The sequence below is a fragment of the Arachis ipaensis genome, chromosome B9 (assembly GCF_059453495.1).
Source record: "Arachis ipaensis isolate K30076 ecotype BB chromosome B9, ASM5945349v1, whole genome shotgun sequence".
Classification (NCBI taxonomy): domain Eukaryota; kingdom Viridiplantae; phylum Streptophyta; class Magnoliopsida; order Fabales; family Fabaceae; genus Arachis; species Arachis ipaensis.
In genome coordinates, this window is record NC_142444.1 from 132,586,314 (window position 1) to 132,609,608 (window position 23,295).

Genomic DNA, 23,295 nt, shown 5'->3' on the forward strand with positions numbered 1-23,295 from the left:
GCGCGTTCTGCATTGGTCAAAAGGGCTTAGTGCACTACGAACTAGTAGAAAGACCGCAGCTGTTGCGAAGCCTCCAACTTCCATATTTTTTAGAATAAGGAAGCATTTGATTCATCTGCATGCCCCAAAAAGATAGCACAAGTCGACTTTATGGAGAAGACACTAGTCGATACCAGAAGCCAAACCAAACTATTGACTCTTAACCCAAGCTTAGAAGATTTAATAGAAGCGAAACTAGAATACCAATCATCTCCCAGCATAATACCAATCCGGTCATAGTCCCAATGAAAATTAATAACAAACTCGCAAATTCTCTCTTTCAGCACTTCTGGCTGAGCAAAATTCACAAATTTATGAATATTTGGTATTCATTGGTCGGTCCAAAAAATAATCTCAGTATCGGATCCGACCCTCCATATGAGATTATTTTGAAAATTCTTTCAAATCCTTTGGATGCTTTGCCAAGAATTCGAAACTGTTTTGATCTTTTTAACAACAAGAAGAGTAGCTTTACCCATCCATATTTACTTCGAAGAATTTTAACCCAAAGATCTCTATTACGGACAAGTTTTCAGGCTAATTGCATCAAATTTACATTATTAAAAACCCACACAAGTCTAAAGCCGAGACCTTCTTGCGCCTTAGGCAAACAAAGAGTTTTCCATTAAAAAAGATGAGGCTTTCTAACTAAATCAGCCCCCCGGAACAAAATTGCGACATATGCTGTCAATTTGATCACAAATACTCAAAGACAACTTTATGGTTTGCATTACATAAGATGGGATAGTTGATAGAGTCGGTTGAGTAAGAGCGACTCTACCTGCCAAAGAAACGTTGCAGGCTTTTCAAGAGTCAAGGCGTTTCGATATTCTGTCAAGAATGAATATTACATTTAAATATATCATGATTATAAAATTAATTCATAATTTTATATTTATATTTTTGGTAATTTTTATTCTCATTTATTTTTCTAAGTCCAAGTTTAAATTTGGCACATCTCCTTATTAAGTATATTCAAATATATCATGATTATAAAATTAATTTATATTTTTGGTGTTTCTCATTCTTATTCATTTTTTTAAAATTTTTTCTTTAATTATATGAAATCCAAAAAACACCATATGAGAAGATAAAGTATGACAACTAAAGTAAATGTATAAATAAAAGCAATAAATGAAGATATAGTTTTGTACAACTCTAATATAAAAGGTCTATGCCTTTTTTAAAAATAAATGAATTCAAATTTTAAAATAATAAGCTATATTTTATTTATATTATATTTTAGTTGAATAATTATATACAATTATATACTAATTATCAAATAAATATTTTGTAAAATATTTTTAATATAAAACAATTCAAATTTAACATTAGTTTATATATTATCTAATCAATCTCTAAATAATATAATAGTTATTATAATACACTATATAGTATAATTAATTTACCTCTTTGCACATTGTACGGGTCTCATTCTGGTTAGTATTATTGCTATTATCTTTTCAACCGGTTCCATAAACAAAACTATATGTATCGAAATTTGAATAAGATAAAAATAAAAGAGTGAGACTCACCCTACCTCATTTTAATTTTCTGATGAAGAGTAGAAAAGATGAAATTGTTTTGATTCTCCTAGAACTATAATTTGGACCAGCCTGATAATTAAGAAGGATATACACTTTTTTTTAGAGTTAGTAATTAATTAAGGAAAGAAGAGTAGAATGGAGCTGTGGAAGCTGTTCATGACTGCATTAATGCCGGTTCTTAAGCTGATAATCATCACTGCTGTAGGAGCATTTCTTGCTCTTGATCGCTTTAATTTGTTGAGAGACAATGCTAGAAAGCATTTGAATGCAGTAAGTTATTTTATTTATTTTATTTATTTTCTAAATACTTTATTTAAACTAATTTGTTAAGAGACATCTTTCTTGATTCCAAGGAATGTCTTTTTCAAAAATGGAACAAATGATGTTAATTCATTAGTTCATCAGAGTCACAAAGCAAGAAACATATCATCAACTATCATGTTCTAGCTTCATTCTCACAACTCTTGCTGCTCAAAAATCAATACAATCAATGAGACAACTACCTTAATAATTTCGCTGCTCAACACTTAATGATGTTTTTCTTTTTTTCAGTTGGTGTATTATGTGTTCATTCCAGCTCTTATATGCAGCATCCTGACAAAATCTATAACATGTAGGAGCCTGGTTATGCTGTATGTTGTTTTCTTCCTACTCTGCATTTTCTTTTGGTTTTGCATTTAAACCATTCATGAATTGCTTCCCCTAAGATTCTTTCACTGTATGAATCATGCAGGTGGTTCATGCCACTGAACATTCTTCTGACATTCATCGCCGGGTCGGCTTTAGGATGGTTACTTATGAAAGTAACCAAAGCTCCTCATAATTTGCAAGGCCTTGTTTTAGGCTGCTGTGCTGGAGGTAGCTTAAATTAGCCAAGTCCAATTCAATGTAATACAATTTTTGTTGATCATAAAAAAGGATGTGGATTTTTTCGACGAATTTGATTTGTAAAGTTCCGCGCAGAGTTCATCATTCATGAAGTTTTTCTCTTCTCATTAATTTGAGTTTGTTGTATTTTGTAAACAGGAAATCTTGGAAACTTGCCTCTGATTGTAATTCCTTCAGTTTGTAAACAAAGTAGTAGTCCTTTTGGAGATGTAGATGTTTGTTATCAAAAAGCAATGGCTTATGTTACTCTTTCTTTGGCTGTAAGACAATTTAGTATTTGAAAATTTAATTATGTTCATATATCAGAAAAATTTGACAACAGTTAATTAAGATTTTTTTTAATGTTTTATTTCATTATGATGTACCAGGTTGGATGCATGTACTTTTGGACTATTGTGTACAGCATAGTGAGAGCATATTCATGCAAGGTTTCTAGTGTCAGAAATGTTGATGATTCTACATCATATCCATTGGATTTAATAGAATCAGATCCTGAAAACCATACAAAACCTTCAAATGGATTAGTTGTTACTTTAGAGGAAAAACCAACTCCTGATGTAAGAGCAGAGGTTTATTCATTGTTCTAGTAGATATATATACACTTTGCGCACTTTTCAATATCTTTTGTGAACTATTTAGGGTGCGATTGGTTTGTGTTTTTATTTTCTGATATAATTTTATTGTTTTTATTATTTTCTCTTTTTCTTTTACAAAATTTTCTGAAAATAGAAATGCAAATCAAATACACCATATATATTTATCAGCAAATTGTTTTATGAAGTGACTTAGAAGGTCTTAAATTTTTTTCGTCCATTTTTATACAGGTAGGCAATCATACAAAGCTTATGGAAACATTGAAGAAATTAGTAGTAAAGCTCAATTTGAACATCCTATTAACTCCTGCAACAATTGCAGTGGTATGCCAATATTTCTTCTGAATTCTTCATCCCTATATCCTTATTGTTCTCTTTCTTTTAAGAATAAGTGATCAATTTGCAACCTGAAATTATGGCACTTTCAAATAGTTCCAGCATTTAATAAATGAAAACTTCATATTAAAAATGTTAGTTAAATTGGCCAAATTTTTACTAGAACATCATTAGGATTTGACATATTTTTTGCCTCTAGATTGTTGGTTTGGTGATTGGTGTAATCCCTCAACTTCAAAAGCTGTTTATTGGCGAAAATGCCCCTCTCCGTGTAGTTCAGGACTCTACATCCATGTTGGGGTAAGATTCAAAAAACCAACTATATCAGCATCCAATTTTATGGTCCAAGTTACTAAGGTAATTATCAAGTTCATTTTACAATTTGTTTTTCTGATCTGCAGTGATGCATGCATTCCAGCAATCACTTTACTAGTTGGAGCAACTCTTCTTCAGGGTAATAATCACTATCAGCTTGATGTTCTTCTACCTGAAGAAAATCTAATGATAAAAAATACTTGGTTAATTTTGTTTCAGGGTTAAAAGGGTCAGGAATTAAGGTTTCAATTGTTATAGGGATCATTGCGGTTAGGTTCATCGTCTTACCAATGCTAGGTGTGGGCATTGTTAAAGGTGCAGTGCATTTTGGTGTGATCCACCATGATCCATTATATCATTTCACTTTGCTGTTTCAATATGCTGTTCCTCCTGCAGTGTCCATGAGTAAGTTCAGCTTCAACATAACCAAAATCTCTATTTTCAGTAACATCATTACTAGAGATTAAGGGTATTTTTAAGGCAGAAAACTACTTTTCTTAACAAAGCATTGTCTAAATGTACATATATTACTCTTTCCACTTTTGATTCGTACAATAGTTTGAAACTTTTTTCAGTATGTGCCTGAGATTTTGGAATAATACTATTATGAATCTGGCACAGGTACAATTACTCAATTTTTCGGAGCTGGTGAAACAGAATGCTCAATCATCATGCTAGCAACTTATGCCTGTGCCTCAGTTTCTGTTACTGTCTGGTCTACCATTTTCATGTGGATTGTGACATAAATGTATTTCTAATACCAACTCTAAGGGATTTTTTCCTGCGATAGAAGAAACTCCAGCTGCACTTTGTTTCAAGTACTTCAGTTCTGTGTAGTGAATCAAATTTGTCCTTAAAATTTACTACAATTGTAAACGTTGGTAATGCTGCCTCTATATATGTTAACATGCTATGAAATTTGGAATTAAACAAATATCGGAAAAATATAATGTAAAACAGAAGTACAATTCATTACAAATTAGTGTTTTTCCATCATTTTTGGCATATGGAAGAATTGATCTCATTAGTCATTACGATATATTACAATATTAAATTGTTACAAAGCTAATAGAAAGTGCCTAATGATGGAACACACTACATTGTTCTTGTTTTTCTCTGCAATTTCTCCATTCAGCAACGTATGTGCATAAATATACAAACCTGCCCTCTCCCCCTTCCCTGCCAAGGTTCATACACCTCCAATACCACACAAAATTTTGAGAATTACAAGCCACTCCATGAATCTCAACACGGTTCTATGTTTGGTTTATCATTTTCTCTTTGCCAATTGGAATGTCTTCTTTAAGAAGAGATTTGCAGCTCTATCGTCCCTGTGGCACAATACTCTCAATATTGTATTAGGGTCTGACCTATTCCATTTACCTGTAGTTGGAGGCATTGGTAACTTCTGTCCATTTGTCATTACACCAATGGCACTTCCTTCACAAATGACAATGCTGAAATCTTCTATCAACTGTTCAGTGCTGAGGCTCATCAATGCAATGACTCCCTCCACCACTGCAGCCTCTCCATTCACCACGTGTTCTGATATCAGTCCTTCTATAGATGTGCTGAAAGCTCGCTTCATCACATCAAAATCCTCTTTGATGATCTCGTGATCAGACCGGTGGAACACGCGAGTGTTTCCACCAGCAAGCAAGACCATAAGGAATGCATCAAAGGAGGCCTTCATGACTTCCTTCATTGCCATTGGTTGAGCTCTTTCTATAAGAAGATTGGACATCAGAGTCACATTTTGCTTGAGGATTCTCAATGCAGGCCTAATCTGTCCCCTGGTTACTCCCCCAGAATACAGGCCATCATAGAATACAGAGCTAGAGTCAAGGAATATGAGACGGTATCCAGCAACTTCCGAGACATGCTGGCAGGAAGCTAGAATAGACTTCTTGATTGAGTCAAAGTATACAGAACCATTGTTTTGAGCCCTGTGGCTATTCCCAAGACGAATGCGGCTTGAAGGAACAACTCCTGGGTTTGTAGCAAGCAATGTGTCCAGATAATGGATCTGGGTAAGGAGATAGTGCAAGGTATTGAGCCGAACATAGAGGCGCTGCGTTCCACGGCTAGTCGATGGCCGAGGATTTTGACCTTCATGTGCTTTATTAACATTGTACAGATCTTTATGACCAGCACCACATGGAGCGGCTTTCTTCCATAGTTTGAGGAATTTTGAATTCTGGCTGCACCTTGTCAGTGGTGGAAGTACCGGGATGTAACTCTGCTTTGAACCTGAAGGAAAATAGAAGTTAAAAGAATGAAATACCCTCACTTTTCTAATCTATTGTAGCAATTTGAGGACCATCATTCTACCATTGTTTTGTGCCTTGTATTTCCTATTCTAATGCTATATGAAATTATGAATTCCTGGTACTTACCACATGCTGCAACAAACATCATGTACTCTTGGAAGAGGCTCCCCAATCCATCGGCAAGAGCTCGAACTAATTCTTCAGTAATTGGTATTGGAACTTTGAAGAATTCTTCCACAGTTGTGGTGGTCATTTGCATCAGCTCCACAGCCGATTGTGCATATGGCTCCGTTTTGGATTTCGGATTCCATGTCTGCAGTAAAAGTAAACAAGGAAATTATAAGCTATATCCCATCATTACAATCTGTGATTCAATTTGATGGAACAAGGATCTCAAAGCTAAAACTCACTTCAGTTTCTTTTGCTCTTTGCAGATATTCTCTGGCTTTCTGCAGTGAATCATATATCCATTTTCCCAGACGAGTCAATATGACTGAATCAACATCATAGGGAACCATCTCTCTCACCACTGTCTTGCCACCATCCTCACTCTCAGTAGCGTCTTCAACAACTGTTTGGACAATAGCCTTTTCAAGCTTTGCAGCCCTATGCAATACCTGAACCGATTCACTGGTCAGTGAGGTCAATTCATTTATGTACTGCCTCAGCATTTGCCGGTAGCAGTTGTGCAGTGCCATCGCCGCAACTGCGCCTGCTGTTGAGTGCCATTTCTTAAACATTGGAGTGAAATTTTGTCTTTCCTTCATCACCAGACCTTCAGTTTCCTGAGCTAATTCAAGAAGTACTTCACTCAACTCTTTCTTTCTCTCAAATTCAGCAGACTTTGCATTCACTGCCTCAAATGTCTGCACTCACAAAAAACCAATACATCATGAATCATGATTACATTGATTAACTAGATTATAAATGAGAATAGTGAACAGAAAACATATTATAACAAACCTTGTCAAATGCATATGTCATGGAAGAACGGATGTAATTTTCAACGCGCTCATGGGGCGCTTTGAATATGGCTATGTCTCCATTCTGTGCCCCTTCCCCATTTGTGATTGTCAGATCTTCACCTAAAATCTTGGAAGCTGTCAATACCAAAGGAAGAAGGATTTCGATTTGGTTAGCATTTCCTCTCATGAAATACTCATGGTAATTAAGTAACCTCTTCTCCGACCAATCTAGCATTGATCTTACAACTGATGACAATATCTTAACAAAAATGGCATCCTTTTCCTTCTTAACATCATTTGCTACTTCTTTCAACATTATATGTGAGGCAGTGAGAAGATCAGGCTCTATCTGCCCTGTTAAAACATACTGATAAAACAGCACCCAAGTGAAGCACACATTGTGAATTGGCAATGTTATCCCAAACACAGACCATGTCTTCTTCATCAGCTCAAGAAGCTCATCAACCTCATCAAGGACTAATGTGTCATCCCTGATATCGAAAACCGATTGCAGGAGGGCAGTGTAGAGGTGGATGTTGAAGGGGAATCCATCAGCCCAGTGGCAAACATCAGTGGGGGTTCCATTGTGGCTTCTCCATGAAAGGGAAACCACAGAGTTGCAAAGGGTCCTCATGGTATCTGAGTTCTTGCCAGTGTCAATAGGCCCGGACTCACTGCTGGTGAGGATGTCGTGGAAGCGCTTGGCAAATGGGTTGTTATTTTCAAGAGGGAGTGATGGGTGGAGGAGGAGACCTGCTTCAAGCATCTTGAGCTGCCTCCTCTGCCACATGTGGTACTCAGTGGAGTCACTGAATTCTGAGGGCTTTAGGTGCCTTAAGAGTTCCAAAGGGATAATGATTGTTTCTGATCTTCTCCCTGCCTGCAATGCAACCGCACTGATTTAAATATCCAAATTTGTTATGCTTAGTGGAACATAATTATTCTTCAAAAGGCTCAAATTATCACAACATACTCAATTGTTAGCTTCTCTTGCAGCAACTTAAAGATCTAAAGAGGGAAAAATATCAATGAAAATTTTCAAACAGGTGACCAATTCATCACAATAAGTGAATGACAGAATCCCAATTGCACATAACATTCAATTAAATCAACATATCTTTGCACCAAAGAGAGAAAAATATCAATGTAAAAGAACAAAAATAATTTTTTTTTTTATACAAATTTGCCTCTTCTAAATACCAAGTTGCACATAGAGATAAAAAAATTTGACAATTTATAAAGGAGGAAAAACAAAAGAGAAGACTGATTAGATTACTTGGCCAACGACGGTTCTCATTAGGGTTTTCCTGAGCTTATTATCATCGTGCTCCGACACTCTCATCTGCTGCCTCATCATCTCCGCCGCCGTCATCGGCCTCCGAGGCCTCATCGGTGGAAGCAACCCGTTAATAGACGGGCTACTACCTCCCGCCACCGGCGACGACGGCGTCGACAACCCTCCCCCGACGTTAACACCAAAACCGGCCACCATCCTCCTCGACGGCGACCTCTTCAGCATCTTCAATCCCAGCATCTTCTTCACCCTGCTCGTCGGCTTCGTCACCACCTGGTTCCCCTTCCCTCCTTCACCGGCGCCATTGTTCTCGTAATTCGAGTAGAACGTCAGGGCGTGCTTGCCGCCGAACCCCGGCGCCGACCGGCACGCCGTGAAGAAAATCTCGTACGATGTCTGTCTCACATCGTCTTCGCTGAGCCCCTCGAGCTTCTCGAACGGCCAGGCGAGATCGTCGACGGGGGTGGCTATGGCAGCAGAGACGACAGAGGCTACATCCCCCCCGCGGCTGAGTTGGTGGTGGAGGTAGTCGACACGAGAGGAGGAGAGGGAGGGGTAGGACTCATGGCGGGAGTGTTGACCCATGCGACGGCGGGGACGATGGACGGGTCAGAGTCCGACGATGGCGGTAAGGGTGTCAGTGGCAGCGCGTGAGCGCGAGGAGTCTGATCGCTGTGTTTGTGTTGTGTGTTATTTTTGGCGCCAAAGTTAGTTAGTGGTGTAAGCGTGTTGTCTTTTTTTGGGGAGGAGAGAGTTAGATTTAGAAAAAGAATGCATGCTTTATGGTTATTAAAAATGGAAAGACATTAGAATAGGATAGATCATAGAGGATGGTGATGAGTTGTGTTAGGTAGTTTGTTAATTAGTTATTTACGTGACAGCAGTTTCGTGCATGATTATAACGGTAACCGATGCACCGGCCTTGTTCATTTGATAACAAATTAACAATGCCTCAAGCCCTCCAACCCACTGTGTGCCACAAGAAGATGTGTTGTATTTTTATTTGAGGACTATTAGGGTAATAACTTTTGTGATTTATAGCCTTTAATAAAGTTTTTAATGGTGTGAGATTTTGGTGTGGAATTAGTTATTTTTCTTTTATTGATTACATACTGACCAAAATTTAATAAAGTTGCTGGCTTATAGATTTTTTCTTTTTATTTTTTTATCTTAAGTAAATTATTATTTATTCGTAAAAGTTTAGAATTAATATTGATAAATTTATCTACGAATAAATAAAATTATTATTTTTATTTATGAAAGATGGATTTTTACTAATAAAAATTATTCGAATTCTAAAAAATTATTTAAAATCTCTAAAATATCCTTTAAAATAATCTAACTTTAACATCTTTTTGTACTTTATGCCATCACTCCCACCCAAATCTTTTTTCACCATCACTCTCATTTTTAACCACTACCATCACTGTTGTTATCACCATCCCCAAATCTTTCTCTTTACCACCACCAAGAAGAGTGAGAAAGAAAGCTGAAACAAAGAGAGTAAGAGAATGACTAAAAAGAGATGTTACTCATCACTACTGAAAAATTCATTTTGAAGAGGAGGAGCATTCAGATTCAGAATTTCACATTTAAATTCAAACAACAATACCTCAACAGAACCATATTATTACAGATTCAGCAATAGAACCAACAGAACTGCAATGCACACATTCAAATCCCAACAATAGAAGTGGAGTATTCAAATTCAACAATCACAGATATACAATTCAATAATAAGTAAGATTATGGAGATGCGGAATTAAAGAATGAAGCAACAAAGTAAAAATTGAAAATTAAAAAAGACCATAACAACGACATATTACCGAATCTTCGAACCCCTCAGTCCCCAACCTCAAAGTTCTGTGAGCAGCACTTCAAGGTCAAAATGCTGGCGCAAAGGCTATTGTCGGAGATGGTACTCCCAATCAGAGTCCACGACGTTCTTGTAAAAGGCAACATGAAGACCAAGGATTGGGTCATCGAAGCGGAGCTCAAGAGAATCGAGAGTGCCACTACCATGCAGGACCTCATGCATGAATGTGAAGTAAAGGCATAGAATGCTCACAGCCCTCGTTGATGGAGCAGCAATGGTGGCAAGCATAGATCTTCGGGCAAGGGTGGCGATGATGCACAGATCTTGTCGCCGCTACTGCTGGAGGTCGCTAGAATCGCTAATGCCAAGACACCAATGCTGTCACTCTATTTCTGCCTTTGTTGTGGTATTAGAGAAGGAGGCGGTGATGGTAGTGGTGGTGATGGCAGTAGTAGTGGCGGTAGTTGGAGATGAGAGTGGTGGTAAGGAAGGATTTGGGTCGTGGTGGATTTTGATTTGGGAGAATGGTGGTGTAGAGTAAAAAAGAAAAGTTAGAGTTAGGTTATATTAGAGGGTACTTTGGAGTTTTCAAATAATTTTTTAGGATTTGAGTAGTTTGTTAGTAAAAGTTCATCTTTTATGGATAGAAATGGTAGTTTACTCTTTTATCTTCAACAAAAATGTTAGGTCCCACGTAATTCTGTGTATAAAATAGAAAAAGTATAAGTAACTAATTCTGGCAACAGATTTGTTACCCCCATTTTTGTGTGGGAGTATCTGTTCTGGACAAGAAAAGTACCTGAAACATTACTAACTTAAGCATCCAAGTGTCTTGCAGATTGTCCTCCCGGCCTGGTTCTGCTTTCTCCGAAGTTAGGATCTTCGATCTTCCTGTCTCATCAACTCGTTACCTCATAACATGTACGAACATTTGGCATCGTTTGTGGGGACCCTACATAATCGGAGCCATGGCTGAACAAAAATCCACTCGATGATCAACCTAAACACTCCTTTCAAGGAGTCACATCAAGAAGATGGACATGAGATAGATGTCACTCCACCTACGTACGAGGAACATCAAGTTCCTCCGATTTTGAAAATCACGAGCCACAAAATGCAGAAACTCAGAATAATGGGGCTCGTGATTTTGCAGGCTTAGGGGACGACTATGTGCATTCTATGCAATAAATGCACCATAGAGTGCAAGATCTGGAACATTATCGGATAGAACTGGAACGTCGCTTAGCGGAACGGTCACAATTCGGGCAATCTCGTTCCCAAAGTCGAGCATCCAAGGTTCATAACTACCATAGCCCTGAAAGGAAAAACCTAGAAAGGATCGTCCTTGACCAAAGGCGTGATAGCGATGGACGACGTTCACCTCAAAGACACAAGAGGTCGCCCAGGCGTGATGACGAGCATTGTGACATTGAGAGAAAGGGGAGATATGAGTTCCGTTCAGCCAGTCTAGAAGGAAACGATCTCCACAAAGGAGTCCAACCCCTAAAAGACACAGGGATGCTCGGAAACATGTGATCATGGGTCAAACCCCATTTACATCTCATGTCCTCCAAGTTCACTTTCCCAAACATTTTGACAAACCGATAGATCTCAAGTATGAAGTAAAGTCGGATCCTTAGAAGCACATTAATGCTTTTGAAGCTTGAATGAATCTCGAAAGGGTAGGAGATGCTATCCGGTGCAAGGCTTTTCCGATAACACTGTCAGGACCAGCAATGGCCTGGTTCAACACATTGTCCTTTGGATCCATCTCTTCTTTTGCTGATGTCAAAATAAAAATTTTGGCCCACTTCACTACAAGAAGAAATTAAGCCAAACACCCTATTTCATTACTTGGTGTGGAACAAAGAACAGGGAAAACAATATGAGATTACTTGGATCGCGTTGACAAAGCTCTGTTGGAAGTAAAACACGTGAATTTCTGAAGTCGTGTGCTTATGTCTTATAGCTAGTTTGTTAGAAGGGGACTTCAGGAGGCACCTAACCTTCAAAGACGTGAAAACCATGGAGGAAACCCACCAAATCGCCTTGGAGTATATGAGAGATGAGGATGTCTTGAGGGTAGTCTCGACCAAAAGGAAAAACCCAATTCCGTCACCCCAAGAAATTTTCTACATATACACCCTTAGTAGCATCTTTGACTGAAGTGTACCAACAAGTGTCACACCAAGGCATTCTCCCAAAGGCAAAATAGATTCGACCAATGGCTTCTTTGAATAAGTCGCAATACTGTGACTATCACAAGTCCTATGGTCATAGAACAGAGGATTGTATTGATATTAAAGATGCATTGGAACAAGCAATACAGGATGGTAAACTTTTCGAATTCATTCAGCATGTTAGCCCGCCTAAACGGCACACATAATGATGACGAAGATCGTAAAGTCAGGAACCCAAGGAATACAAGGACTGTAGAAGCCCCGGACGAGACTACCCAAGTCGTGGTGAATGTGGTTGTGGCAAAAAATGGGTTGTCAAAATCCAAATCCGAAAATACAATGAAGAAGGATCTTAAAGTTGCAAGCTCAGAAGTTCTGAAGATAACTAGCATCCCAACTGCGCAGTTCATGGTAGATGATTTCTAATATACCACATCTGATGATGATGAGCCTTTGATGATCACCACGAAGTTAGGAAATGGAATCGTGTAGAGAATTCTGGTTGATACAGGGGCAGATTCAAATTACTTTTCAGGAATTTTTTGACGCATTGGGGCTATAGGATCAGGACTTGAAACCACATCTTCCTAGGGTGGTGGGGTTAGGAGATCACTACATCAAGCTCGATGATGCTATTGATCTCCTGTTTACTATGGGAGAAGGTGCTGATCTGCAAGCAGTACAAGCTGAGTTTGTCGTTCTGAAGGATTTGACATCTTATAATATGATTTTCGAAAGGAAGACGCTCAACGACCTCTGTGTGTTTATATCAACCAAATTCTCTGTCATTGAATTCTTAACCTCTGAAGGTTGGATAGCTACTATCCAAAGAGATCAGGTGTTAGCTTTGAAGTGCAACAAGGCCAGTTTGACTCTCAGGAATAAAGCCAAAGATTATACTGGAGTGTTTTCAGTTGACTTGGATTCTTGAGTTCAAGAGAAGCCGAGACCAGAACCAAATGAAAACCTGGAAAACTTTCAAATTGGTAACGTAGCAGAAAAATACACCATGATCAATAAAGATTTGCCTTATCGCCAAAAGTTAGAACTTCAAAACTTCTTGAGAGATAATGTGGATTTATTTGCCTAAGAACCTTCTAATATGCCAGGAATTGATCCGACATTCATGTCCCACCAACTTGCTATTGACCCTACTTTTAAACTGGTTGCACAGCGACGTCGGAAGATGTCACCCGACCGAGCTACCGAGGTCAAAAGGCAAGTTCAAGGATTATTGGATGCTGGATTTATTCCAGATTTGACGTATTCGACGTGGCTATCTAATGTCGTGATGGTGAAAAAATCTAATGAAAAATGGCGTATATGTGTAGACTACATGAATTTGAATAAAGCATGTCCAAAGGATTGTTTTTCCTTGCCTAACATTGATAACATGATCTATTCAACCTTGGGATATCGTATTTTAAGTTTCCTAGATGCTTATAGTGGATATAACCAAATACTTATGTACAAACCTGATGAAGAGAAAACAACTTTTATTATCCCTGAAGGAATCTACTGTTATACTATAATGCCTTTCGGTCTGAAAAATGCAGGGACCACTTATCAAAGATTGATGACTAAAGTCTTCAAGCAGCAAATCAGAAAGAACATGAAAGTTTACATTGACGACATGTTGATAAAGACAAAACAAGATTTTAACTTGATTACTAATTTGCAATAGATTTTCACTAGATAAGGTTGAACCGGATGAAGTGTGCATTCGGAATTTAGAGAGGTAAGTTCTTGGGCTTTATAGTTACCCAAAAGGGAATAGAAGCTAATTCTGAGAAATCTCAAGCTATTCTAGACACGTTGAGTCCTCAAAATCTTAAAGGAGGTACAAAGACTTATAGGTCGGTTAGCTGCTTTGTCAACATTCTTAGGAGCTTCTGCTAAAAAGGCAAAGCCATTTTTTAATTTAAAAGGAAGGGTGTGTGACGAGTGGACAGAAGTCGGCTAATTAAGAAATCAAAATAGAGAATGCGTTGAGAGTATAGTTCTTAACCAGCTAAGATCCACCTTGTCAATTTAGAAAAGTTGTCACAAAATTTTAGAAATAATAATACTAGGAGTATGAGTCCCAGGTCATCTTCCAACGAGTTGTAGGAAAGGGTACTAATTTATTAATTAGGAAATTTCTGAAAGAGTTTGAGTTTGGGTATTGAGCAATTAAATAATTATAAACTAAAGTAATAAAACTAAGAATTATTATTAATATAAAAAGTCTTGACTAGGGGAATGATTAATTGGAAGTTCTATCCTTGTTGGGATCTCTTAAATGTAGTATCAAAAAGGTTGTTGTTTTCACTTAGTTAACCCTTACTAAATAAAGGAAAGTCAAGTGACTGAGCTAATCCTTATTCGCAAATCCTAGTCCTCTCCCTTGGGAAGGTCTAGTGTTAGTAAATACAGAACTAGCCAACAACTTCTAATTTAACCAACACTTAAGCCTTCCAACTCAAGTGCCTCCTTTTAATCCACCCCCATGTCAAGTTTGGGAATCTACTCCATTGACATTAATATAATACTCAGAAAAATATAAGAAAAAGATATAATGAATCAAATAAAATAAAATAGAGACTAAAAATTAATTAAAAGTAAAAGTAATCTTCTTTATCAAAAATCCATGAAAATAATCCAATTGTAATTCTGAATAAACTAAATAAGGATATGGAAGACTAAGGGACAAAGTAAACAAACTAGAATAATGTTTTCAACGGAGGTAATGACTTCTTCAATATCCAAAAGCAAAAGTAATGAATGTAAAGTGAACCTAGAGGGAAAGTAATCCTCTCTAAATTTAGATCTAAAAACCTAAAAACTATTCTAATGTATCTAAAACTATATGTCTATTATGTGTAAGATGTGTGTTGAGTCTCCGCATGTTCCCTGGCTTTATTCTGTGTTTCTGGGCCGAAAACTGGGTCAAAACGCGGCCCAAAATCGTCCCCAGCGTTTCCTGTTAATTCTGCAGATCGCGCAGGTCACGTGTATGCGTCGTCCACGCGTTTGCGTCATTCAGCGATTTTTCTTGTCATGCGTACGCGTCATCCACGCATTCTCGTTATTCGTGCAGACTCCAATCCACGCGTACGCGTCAGGCACGCACTCGCGTCACTGCAATTTTCTTCATTCCGCGCGGTCGCGTGAGCCACGTGCGCGCGTCAGTGTTCGCTGGTCATCTCCTTAGTTTCTTGTGTTCCTTCCATTTTTGCAAGCTTCCTCTCCATTCTCTAAGTCATTCCTGCCCTATGAAGCCTGAAACACTTAACACACGGATCACGGCATCGAATGGTATAAAGGAGAATTAAAATACACTAATTAAAGATCTCTAGGAAGCAAGTTTTCAACCATAGAATAATATTAGGAAGGAATTATAAAACCATGCAATTAGTATGAATAAGTGGGTAAAGACTTGATGAAACCACTCAATTAAACATAATGTAAATCATAAAATAGTGGTTTATCAACCTCCCCACACTTAAACATTAGCATGTCCTCATGCTTAGTTTAAGGAGATAAAATAAATGAGTAGGAAAAAGTAAGACTCATGCAATGCAATGCAACTTTATGTATATGAATGCAACTATATGATTCTGTCTACTTGGTTAAAATAAATAAGTTCTTCAAGATAAAAATAACTAAAACTTCACTAATTCAAACTATACAGTAAAGACAAATAAACTTGTAAGAAGACAGCTTATGAAAGCAGGGAACATAGAATCAAGCATTGAACCCTCACTGGTGGTGTATATGCACTCTAGTCTCTCTAGTGTATCAGGTAATCACTCTACTCTTCTCTAATCATGCTTTCTATACCTTGTTCTTCACCTAACCAATCAACAAATATTTAATGCACCAATACAAGCATCATGAGGTCTTTTCAAGGTTGTAATGGGGCCAAGGTAAAGGTGAGGGTATATATATGGCTAAGTGAGCTATAAATTGAATCCTTGATTAACCTAAACTCTTACCTATATACACACTCTTATTTTCTTCTTAGAGCATCCTTAACTTACCCAAAATTTTCCCACTTTTGTATTACATACTCATGCATCAACTTTTCTCTTAACTTGTATCACATATGCATTGATCTTTTCATTAACTTAACTTAGCATTGGGGTAATTTTGTCCCCTTATTTAATTACTTAATTACTTGAATTTTTTTTTTGGATTTTTTTTAAGCATAAAAATAAACATAACATTGCCAATGCACATGGATTTTTAATTTTTCTAGTTTCACATGAGTAGGTACCCAAATTCCCATTATTTTATCATGACACATTCCCTTATTAACCAATGTTCCCACAATCTTCCCAAACTCAATTGACACACAATTTCTATCTTAAGCTAACCAAAGATTTAATTGGGATATTTAATTGTTTTTCCGCTTAAAGCTAGTAATGTGATAAAATATAGAACAAATAGGATTTAAAAGGCTCAAAGTGGCTAACAAAGGTAATTGGAAGGGTAGGCTATTTTGGGATAAGTGAGCTTAAAACAAATAATGGCCTCAATCATACGCATGCATATAACACATTAAATATTGGACATATAGGATGGAACAAAATATAGATCACAATCATAGAGAAGTAAACACACAAGAATAAAAATATTTATGGTTAAATAGTGTAACCATGTAATTAGGCTCAAATCTCACAGGTTGTGTGTTCTTAGCTTTTAACTATGTTCCAATTACAACTTCTAACAATTTTAACACAAAAATTTTGGTTTAAATTAGTGAAATTTTCCAAAAATATGGTCTTAAAAAGAAACTTATTATTTTCTAACCAAATAGAACATGCATGCAATTAACCTATTACTATGCAATTTATCCTATCCTAAACAAAAGAAAAATTAACCAAATATCCTATTTTATTGGTGTTTAAGGAAAAGAAATTACCTCCGAAAGTCAGGTACTGACCGACCTCCCCACACTTAAAGCTTTGCACCGTCCTCGGTGCCATCTGTCAAGAACAAAGAGGGGCTGGTAGCAGCATCTCCACCATCGGGACCGTCATGGCTCCCTGTGCTGGTAAATGAAGTGGAGTCCGGAGTGTCTGGGTCTTCTTTAGGTGGGTGGTTACCAACAAGTAGCTCCTTGAGGTATGTAAATCTGCGCTTGTTACGACGCTCTCTTTGCTTTCCTTTCCGATCAAGCCAGTCTAGCCTCTCAAGTATCTGATGGAGCAGTTGGTTTGTTGAAGGTGCTTGTGATTTGGAAGAAGAAGGGATATCTTCTGCTGGTTCTGTGCTCCGGTTGATAGTGGTTGCTGCAGGTCTGATATACTTTTCGTTAGGGATGCATTGATCATCTCGTGGAATCATGGCTTTGGTGTCCCCAGCTCTGTAGGAGACTCCGGCTACTGAGACTAGATCTGAAACCAAGGCAGGAAAAGGTAAGTTACCCGCAATCTGTATGTGTCCCATAGCATGAAGAATGTGTCTTGGTAAATTGAGGTGCTGGTCTGTAAGGATACACCAGAGTAGAACAACCATGTCTACAGTGAAGGAGGACTCGTGAGTGCTTGGAAAGACGTAATGGGACATGATCTGTGCCCAAACTCGACCCTCCAAGGTGAGTGTGGAAGCCAATATTCTCTTAGGTCGAGATCGATGGTATCCATAGGTCTATTTGCTGCCAGGTTGTGCTATAACTCTGAGAACAGCGTCCCAGTCAAATTGGTATGTCTGGCATTTGAATGAGGCTTCTTGGAATGCGTCCAATCCTTTTGGAGCAGGGGAAAGATTTAGAGCTCTCTGAATGGCCTCTTCTGTTATGGGGACTTGCTTTTGACGAACATAGATAGACTGCATGGTTGGCATGTGAAAATTAGAGTAGAATTCAACTACCCATGATAGATTAACCTGCCGTGGCTGTCTCTGTAGGAATCCCCATTGTCTTCGCTCAATGCGGGGCTCAACAAATTCAGCAATGTTGTTCGGGAGGATAAGAAGGTACTCATTGTTATAATTCCTCTCAGCCAGGATGGGGAACATCTGCTCACAGTAGCGGTTAGTGAACCGCGCAGTGTCCTTTACTGGAAAAGCTTTTTCTTTTTCATCGACCTTGATGATCCTCTTGATTCGCTTTGCTGAGGGCTTTACTGCGGTTGAAGATGGCTCTGTCATTAGTGCTCTTTTTGTTCTTTTCCTTGCTGGTGGTTTAGGAGTAGCTTTCTCTTTGCCCTTTTTGGTGGCCATCCTGAAAGGAAAAAGATAAGTACTTTTAAAACTTCAAGGGTTAGAGCAAGGAATAGAACAGGATACGTGATAATCAATGCACGGTAAAGAAGGATGTCGTTAACACATGGTCATGACTACATGTGAAAAGTTCATCAATGGAAACATAGCAAGTGCAGGTGATGACAATTCAATGCAAGATGTTTATTGGCATGCTGGCAAAGGCATGAGTAGCATAGATCAAGCATTAAATGTCCAAGTTAGATTACCAACTCTTTCAAACTAACAACTTGTTTGTATTGACAATTATATTTAATCAATAAAATATAAAAGGGATTTTGTGAAAAACAGGTATTAGAGTAGTAGAATGACATAAAAGTAATGCATGATGCTATACGGGATTTTTCACAAACACATAGCATGCATGGTGAATATGTTATTGAAAGTATTAAATTGGACATGCAAGCAACCCTTTAAGAAGTAATATTAATTGTCAAACAATTCCACAATAATTCACAAGCAAAAATATAGAAGAAAACAATCATCCAAATAAATTTCTAACACCAATTAAAGGAATAAAAAGAAAAAGAAAGAAAAGGAAAATATAGATAATGAAAGTAAAAACAAAAAGAAAAAGAAAACATAAATAAAAATAATAAAGGAAAAGTAAAAAGTAAGAAAAGAAAGAAAAGAAACTTGATAATGGATGTGAAAAATAAGGGAGGAGGAAGTAAAAAGTGAGAAAGAATAAAGAAGGAAGAAGAGAGAAGAAAGAAATAAGAAAGAAAAGAAAAGATTTAGATTTGGAAAAGAAAAGATATGATATTTGGCGCTGATTTGGATAAGTTGTGCGCGCCACATGTGACGCGGACGCGTGGGTCACACGATCGCGTGGCTTGATTTGTGCTATTGGCGTGAGTGTAGCCTTGCGTACGCACAACTTTCTGTTTTAAATGCATTTTGCCAAAAATCTGGGTGACGCGTTTGCGTGGTTGACGCGATCGCGTGAATGGCCATATTTTGAAAAATGACACAAATGCGTGGGTCACGTGATCGTGTGCTAGGGCTTGTGCTTCTAGCATCATTCCAGCCCAGCTCCATCATAACTCTCTGCCATACACCTCTTTACGTCGATTTTGCAGGGCCACGCGTTCGCGTGGGTGACGCGGTCGCGTGGGAGGCTCTTTTTTAAAATGATGTGGTCGCGTGGTTGACGCGGTCATGTAGGCATGTTTGTGCCTAAGGCACGCCTCCAGCCACGCTTTCGCGTGACTCTCTACTTCTTTTCTTCTCGTGTCCAAGGCACATATGACGCGGACGCGTCAGCGACGCTTACGAGTCACGTGCATTTTTTTATATGCAGTATGCAAATGTAAACTATATGCAGCTATATGCAGAGATTATGAGAAGAGTCATTAACAAAAATAAAAATAGAATACAGTAAAATAAAACTAAGAATGAAACTGAACAATCATACCATGGTGGGTTTTCTCTCACCTACCACTTTGCTTTTACATCCTTAAGTTGGACGTTCTTCAGGCTCATTCTGCTTCTGTTGGTGGGTCTTCCAAGAGGAAAACCTCTAATTCTTTGTGATCCTTAATCTTTTCTCCATGATAAAGCTTTAGGCGATGTCCATTGACCTTTAGAAATTTGGAGCTAGAAGGATGACGCAGGTGAAAAACTCCGTATGGCTCTGCCTTTTCTACTCTATAGGGACCTTCCCATCTTGATCTCAGTTTACCTGGCATAAGTCTCAGCCTGGAGTTATATAGAAGAACTAACTTTTCTGGTTTGAATTTTCTCCTTTTTATGTGCTTGTCATGGACAGCCTTCATCTTCTCCTTGTATCGCCTGGAATTGTCATATGCTTCTAGGCGAAGGTTCTCCAGTTTTGCTAGTTGCAGTTTTCTTTCAGCACCAGCTTCTTCAAAATTCATATTGCACTCCCTCACAGCCCAGAAAGCTTTGTGTCCCACCTCCACTGGAAGGTGGCAAGCCTCTCCGTATACTAAGTAGAAAGGGCTCATCCCAATGGGTGTCTTGTATGCTGTTCTATATGCCCAGAGTGCATCTTGTAGCCTGGCACTCCAGTCCTTCTTATGAGGCTTTACTATCTTCTCTAGAATACATTTAATCTCTCTGTTAGACACTTCTGCTTGTCCATTGGTTTGGGGATGATAAGCTGGTTCTACTTTATGAACAATCCCATGCTTTTTCAGTAATCCTGTCAGTCTCCTGTTACAAAAGTGAGTGCCTTGATCGCTCACGATTGCTCGTGGTGATCCAAAGCGACAAATAATATGGTTTCTAACAAAGGAAACAATAGTGTTAGCATCATCAGTACGGGTAGGAATTGCTTCCACCCATTTAGAAACATAATCTACAGCTAACAGTATATAAAGGTAAATTAGAGTTTGGGAATGGACCCATGAAGTCAATGCCCCAAACATCAAAAATTTCACAGAAAAGCATAATCTGTTGAGGCATCTCATCCCTCTTGGATATATTACCAAATCTTTGGCATGGGGAACAAGATTTACAAAATTCAACAGCATCTTTAAAAAGAGTGGGCCACCAGAATCCACAGTATAGAATTTTTCTAGCTGTTCTTTGAGGGCCAAAATGTCCTCCACTCTCAAAAGAGTGGCATGCCTCTAAAATGGACTGGAATTCTGATTGTGGTACACATCTTTTAATTACCTGGTCAGCACCACACCTCCACAAATATGGATAATCCCATATAAAGTATTTAGATTCACTTTTCAGCTTGTCCCTTTGATGCTTAGTAAAATTGGGAGGGAAAATATGGCTAACTAGATAATTAGCTACAGGTGCATACCAAGGAACTACTTCAGATACTGCTTGCAAACTATCAAATGGAAAAGTATCATTTATAGGAGTGGAGTCATGCTTAATATGCTTAAGGCGACTCAAGTGGTCTGCCACTAAATTCTGGTTACCACTCATATCCTTAATTTCTAAATCAAATTCTTGCAGCAACAGTATCCAACGTATCAATCTTGGTTTAAACTCTTTTTTAGCTAGTAAACATTTTAGAGCTGCATGGTCTGAGTACACTACTACCTTAGTACCAAGTAAATATGCTCGAAATTTATCCAGAGCAAAGACAATAGCAAAAAACTCTTTTTCAGTAGAAGTGTAATTAGACTGAGCAGCGTCTAAAGTCTTAGACGCATAAGCAATTACAAAAGGGTCCTTACCTTCGCGCTGAGCCAGCGCCGCTCCTACTGCATGGTTGGAGGCATCACACATAATTTAAATGGCTGGCTCCAGTCTGGTCCTCTCACAATCGGAGCTTGAGTCAGGGCGATCTTCAGCTTATCAAACGCTTGCATGCAATTCTCACTGAATTCGAACTCAATATCTTTCTGCAGCAAACTGGATAAAGGCAATGCTACCTTACTGAAGTCCTTAATGAATCTCCTGTAAGAACCTGCGTGGCCAAGAAACGAACGGACTTCCCTCACAGAGGAGGGGTAAGGTAAACTAGAAATGACATCTACCTTTGCTGGATCTACAGAAATACTAGTATTAGACACAACATGTCCTAGTACAATTTCTTGTTTTACCATAAAATGACATTTTTCAAAATTCAACACAAGGTTTGTACTAACACACCTGTCTAATACTCTAGACAAACTATCCAAGCAAAGGCTAAATGAATCACCATATACGCTAAAATCATCCATAAAAACTTCCATACAGTTCTCTATAAGATCTGAAAAGATGCTCATCATGCATCTTTGAAAAGTAGCAGGTGCATTACATAAGCCAAAAGGCATCCTTTTATAAGCATACGTTCCAAAGGGACATGTAAAAGTGGTCTTCTCCTGATCTTCAGGAGCTATATGAATTTGAAAGTAACCTGTATAGCCATCTAAAAAGCAATAATGGGATTTACTTGACAGGCGATCAAGCATCTGATCAATAAATGGCAAGGGGTAATGATCCTTACGAGTGGCTTGGTTGAGACGCCTATAGTCAATGCAAACCCTCCATGAATTCTGCACTCTAGTTGTCAGGAGCTCTCCATGCTCATTCTTTATTGTTATGACTCCAGACTTTTTGGGGTTGTCTTGCCATCCTTGATTATAGTTTCCACCTTGGTTTTAATTGCCGCCTTGTTGATTGTATCCTTGATTCGGGCGGTCATAGAAGTTATGAGTAGCTGCCACAGTGTTGTCTTCTTGTTGGAGCTGCGGACATTCATCAGTATAATGACTATAATCAACACATATTCCGCATACTCTTTGTGGGACTAACTGTTGGCTCTATTGTGGTAGGTGAGGCTGAGCTTGTTGTTGTTGGTTCAACTACATTTGCTTCAGTGGGTTGGTCATTTCACATATACTCTGTGTAAGAGTAGTAGTTTCAATGCTAGAGGAAACCTCTGATTTTGCTCAACCTCTCCATACCAAAAATAGAAGAAGAAGATTTCGATCAGTAGAGGAAGATCCTTGGAGGGAAGGCTTGTCTCTGATTTTGCTCAACCACCACAGGAGGTAGCTACAGTGGCTACGTGATGGAGGAGGCAGAACTTGGAGCAGATGAAGCTGTCATCATCATAACTCATCAAGAGCTAGGAATCCATCTTGGAGAACAAGGCAAGATGGAGGACTTGGATTGATGAAGATTAGTGACCAAGGAAGGACTAGAGGTAATTGCATGTTGGGTTTTACATTTGGTTATCTCTTCTCTCTCTCTGGCCGAACCGGTTTGCATAAAGAAGAAGAAGTTTAGCTTGGTTTATTTGGGTTTCAACCATGGAGGCTTCCCCCTATAAGTAAGGGAGAACAGCCAGGGCTTGAGGCAAGGAGTGAGAGTGCAAGGCACAAAGTTCTC

General features: G+C 38.4%; 2 protein-coding genes across 2 annotated transcripts; one reads left to right on the forward strand and one right to left on the reverse strand.

Annotated features, from left to right (window-relative positions):
- The first annotated feature begins 1,710 nt into the window (after positions 1-1,710).
- On the forward strand, positions 1,711-4,587 carry LOC107619391 (protein PIN-LIKES 3-like). The gene is made up of 10 exons (XM_016321674.3): positions 1,711-1,856; positions 2,139-2,218; positions 2,320-2,444; positions 2,613-2,734; positions 2,843-3,031; positions 3,299-3,391; positions 3,603-3,703; positions 3,805-3,857; positions 3,938-4,123; positions 4,340-4,587. Exons 1-10 carry the CDS (start codon positions 1,722-1,724, stop codon positions 4,462-4,464), a joined length of 1,209 nt encoding a protein of 402 aa, XP_016177160.1. The 5' UTR covers positions 1,711-1,721; the 3' UTR covers positions 4,465-4,587.
- Positions 4,588-4,616: 29 nt separating this feature from the next.
- Positions 4,617-8,934, reverse strand: LOC107615903 (protein unc-13 homolog). The gene is made up of 5 exons (XM_016317920.3): positions 8,230-8,934; positions 6,952-7,833; positions 6,399-6,854; positions 6,115-6,301; positions 4,617-5,968 (listed from the first exon to the last, which is right to left on the reverse strand). Exons 1-5 carry the CDS (start codon positions 8,830-8,832, stop codon positions 4,989-4,991), a joined length of 3,108 nt encoding a protein of 1,035 aa, XP_016173406.2. The 5' UTR covers positions 8,833-8,934; the 3' UTR covers positions 4,617-4,988.
- Positions 8,935-23,295: the final 14,361 nt, after the last annotated feature.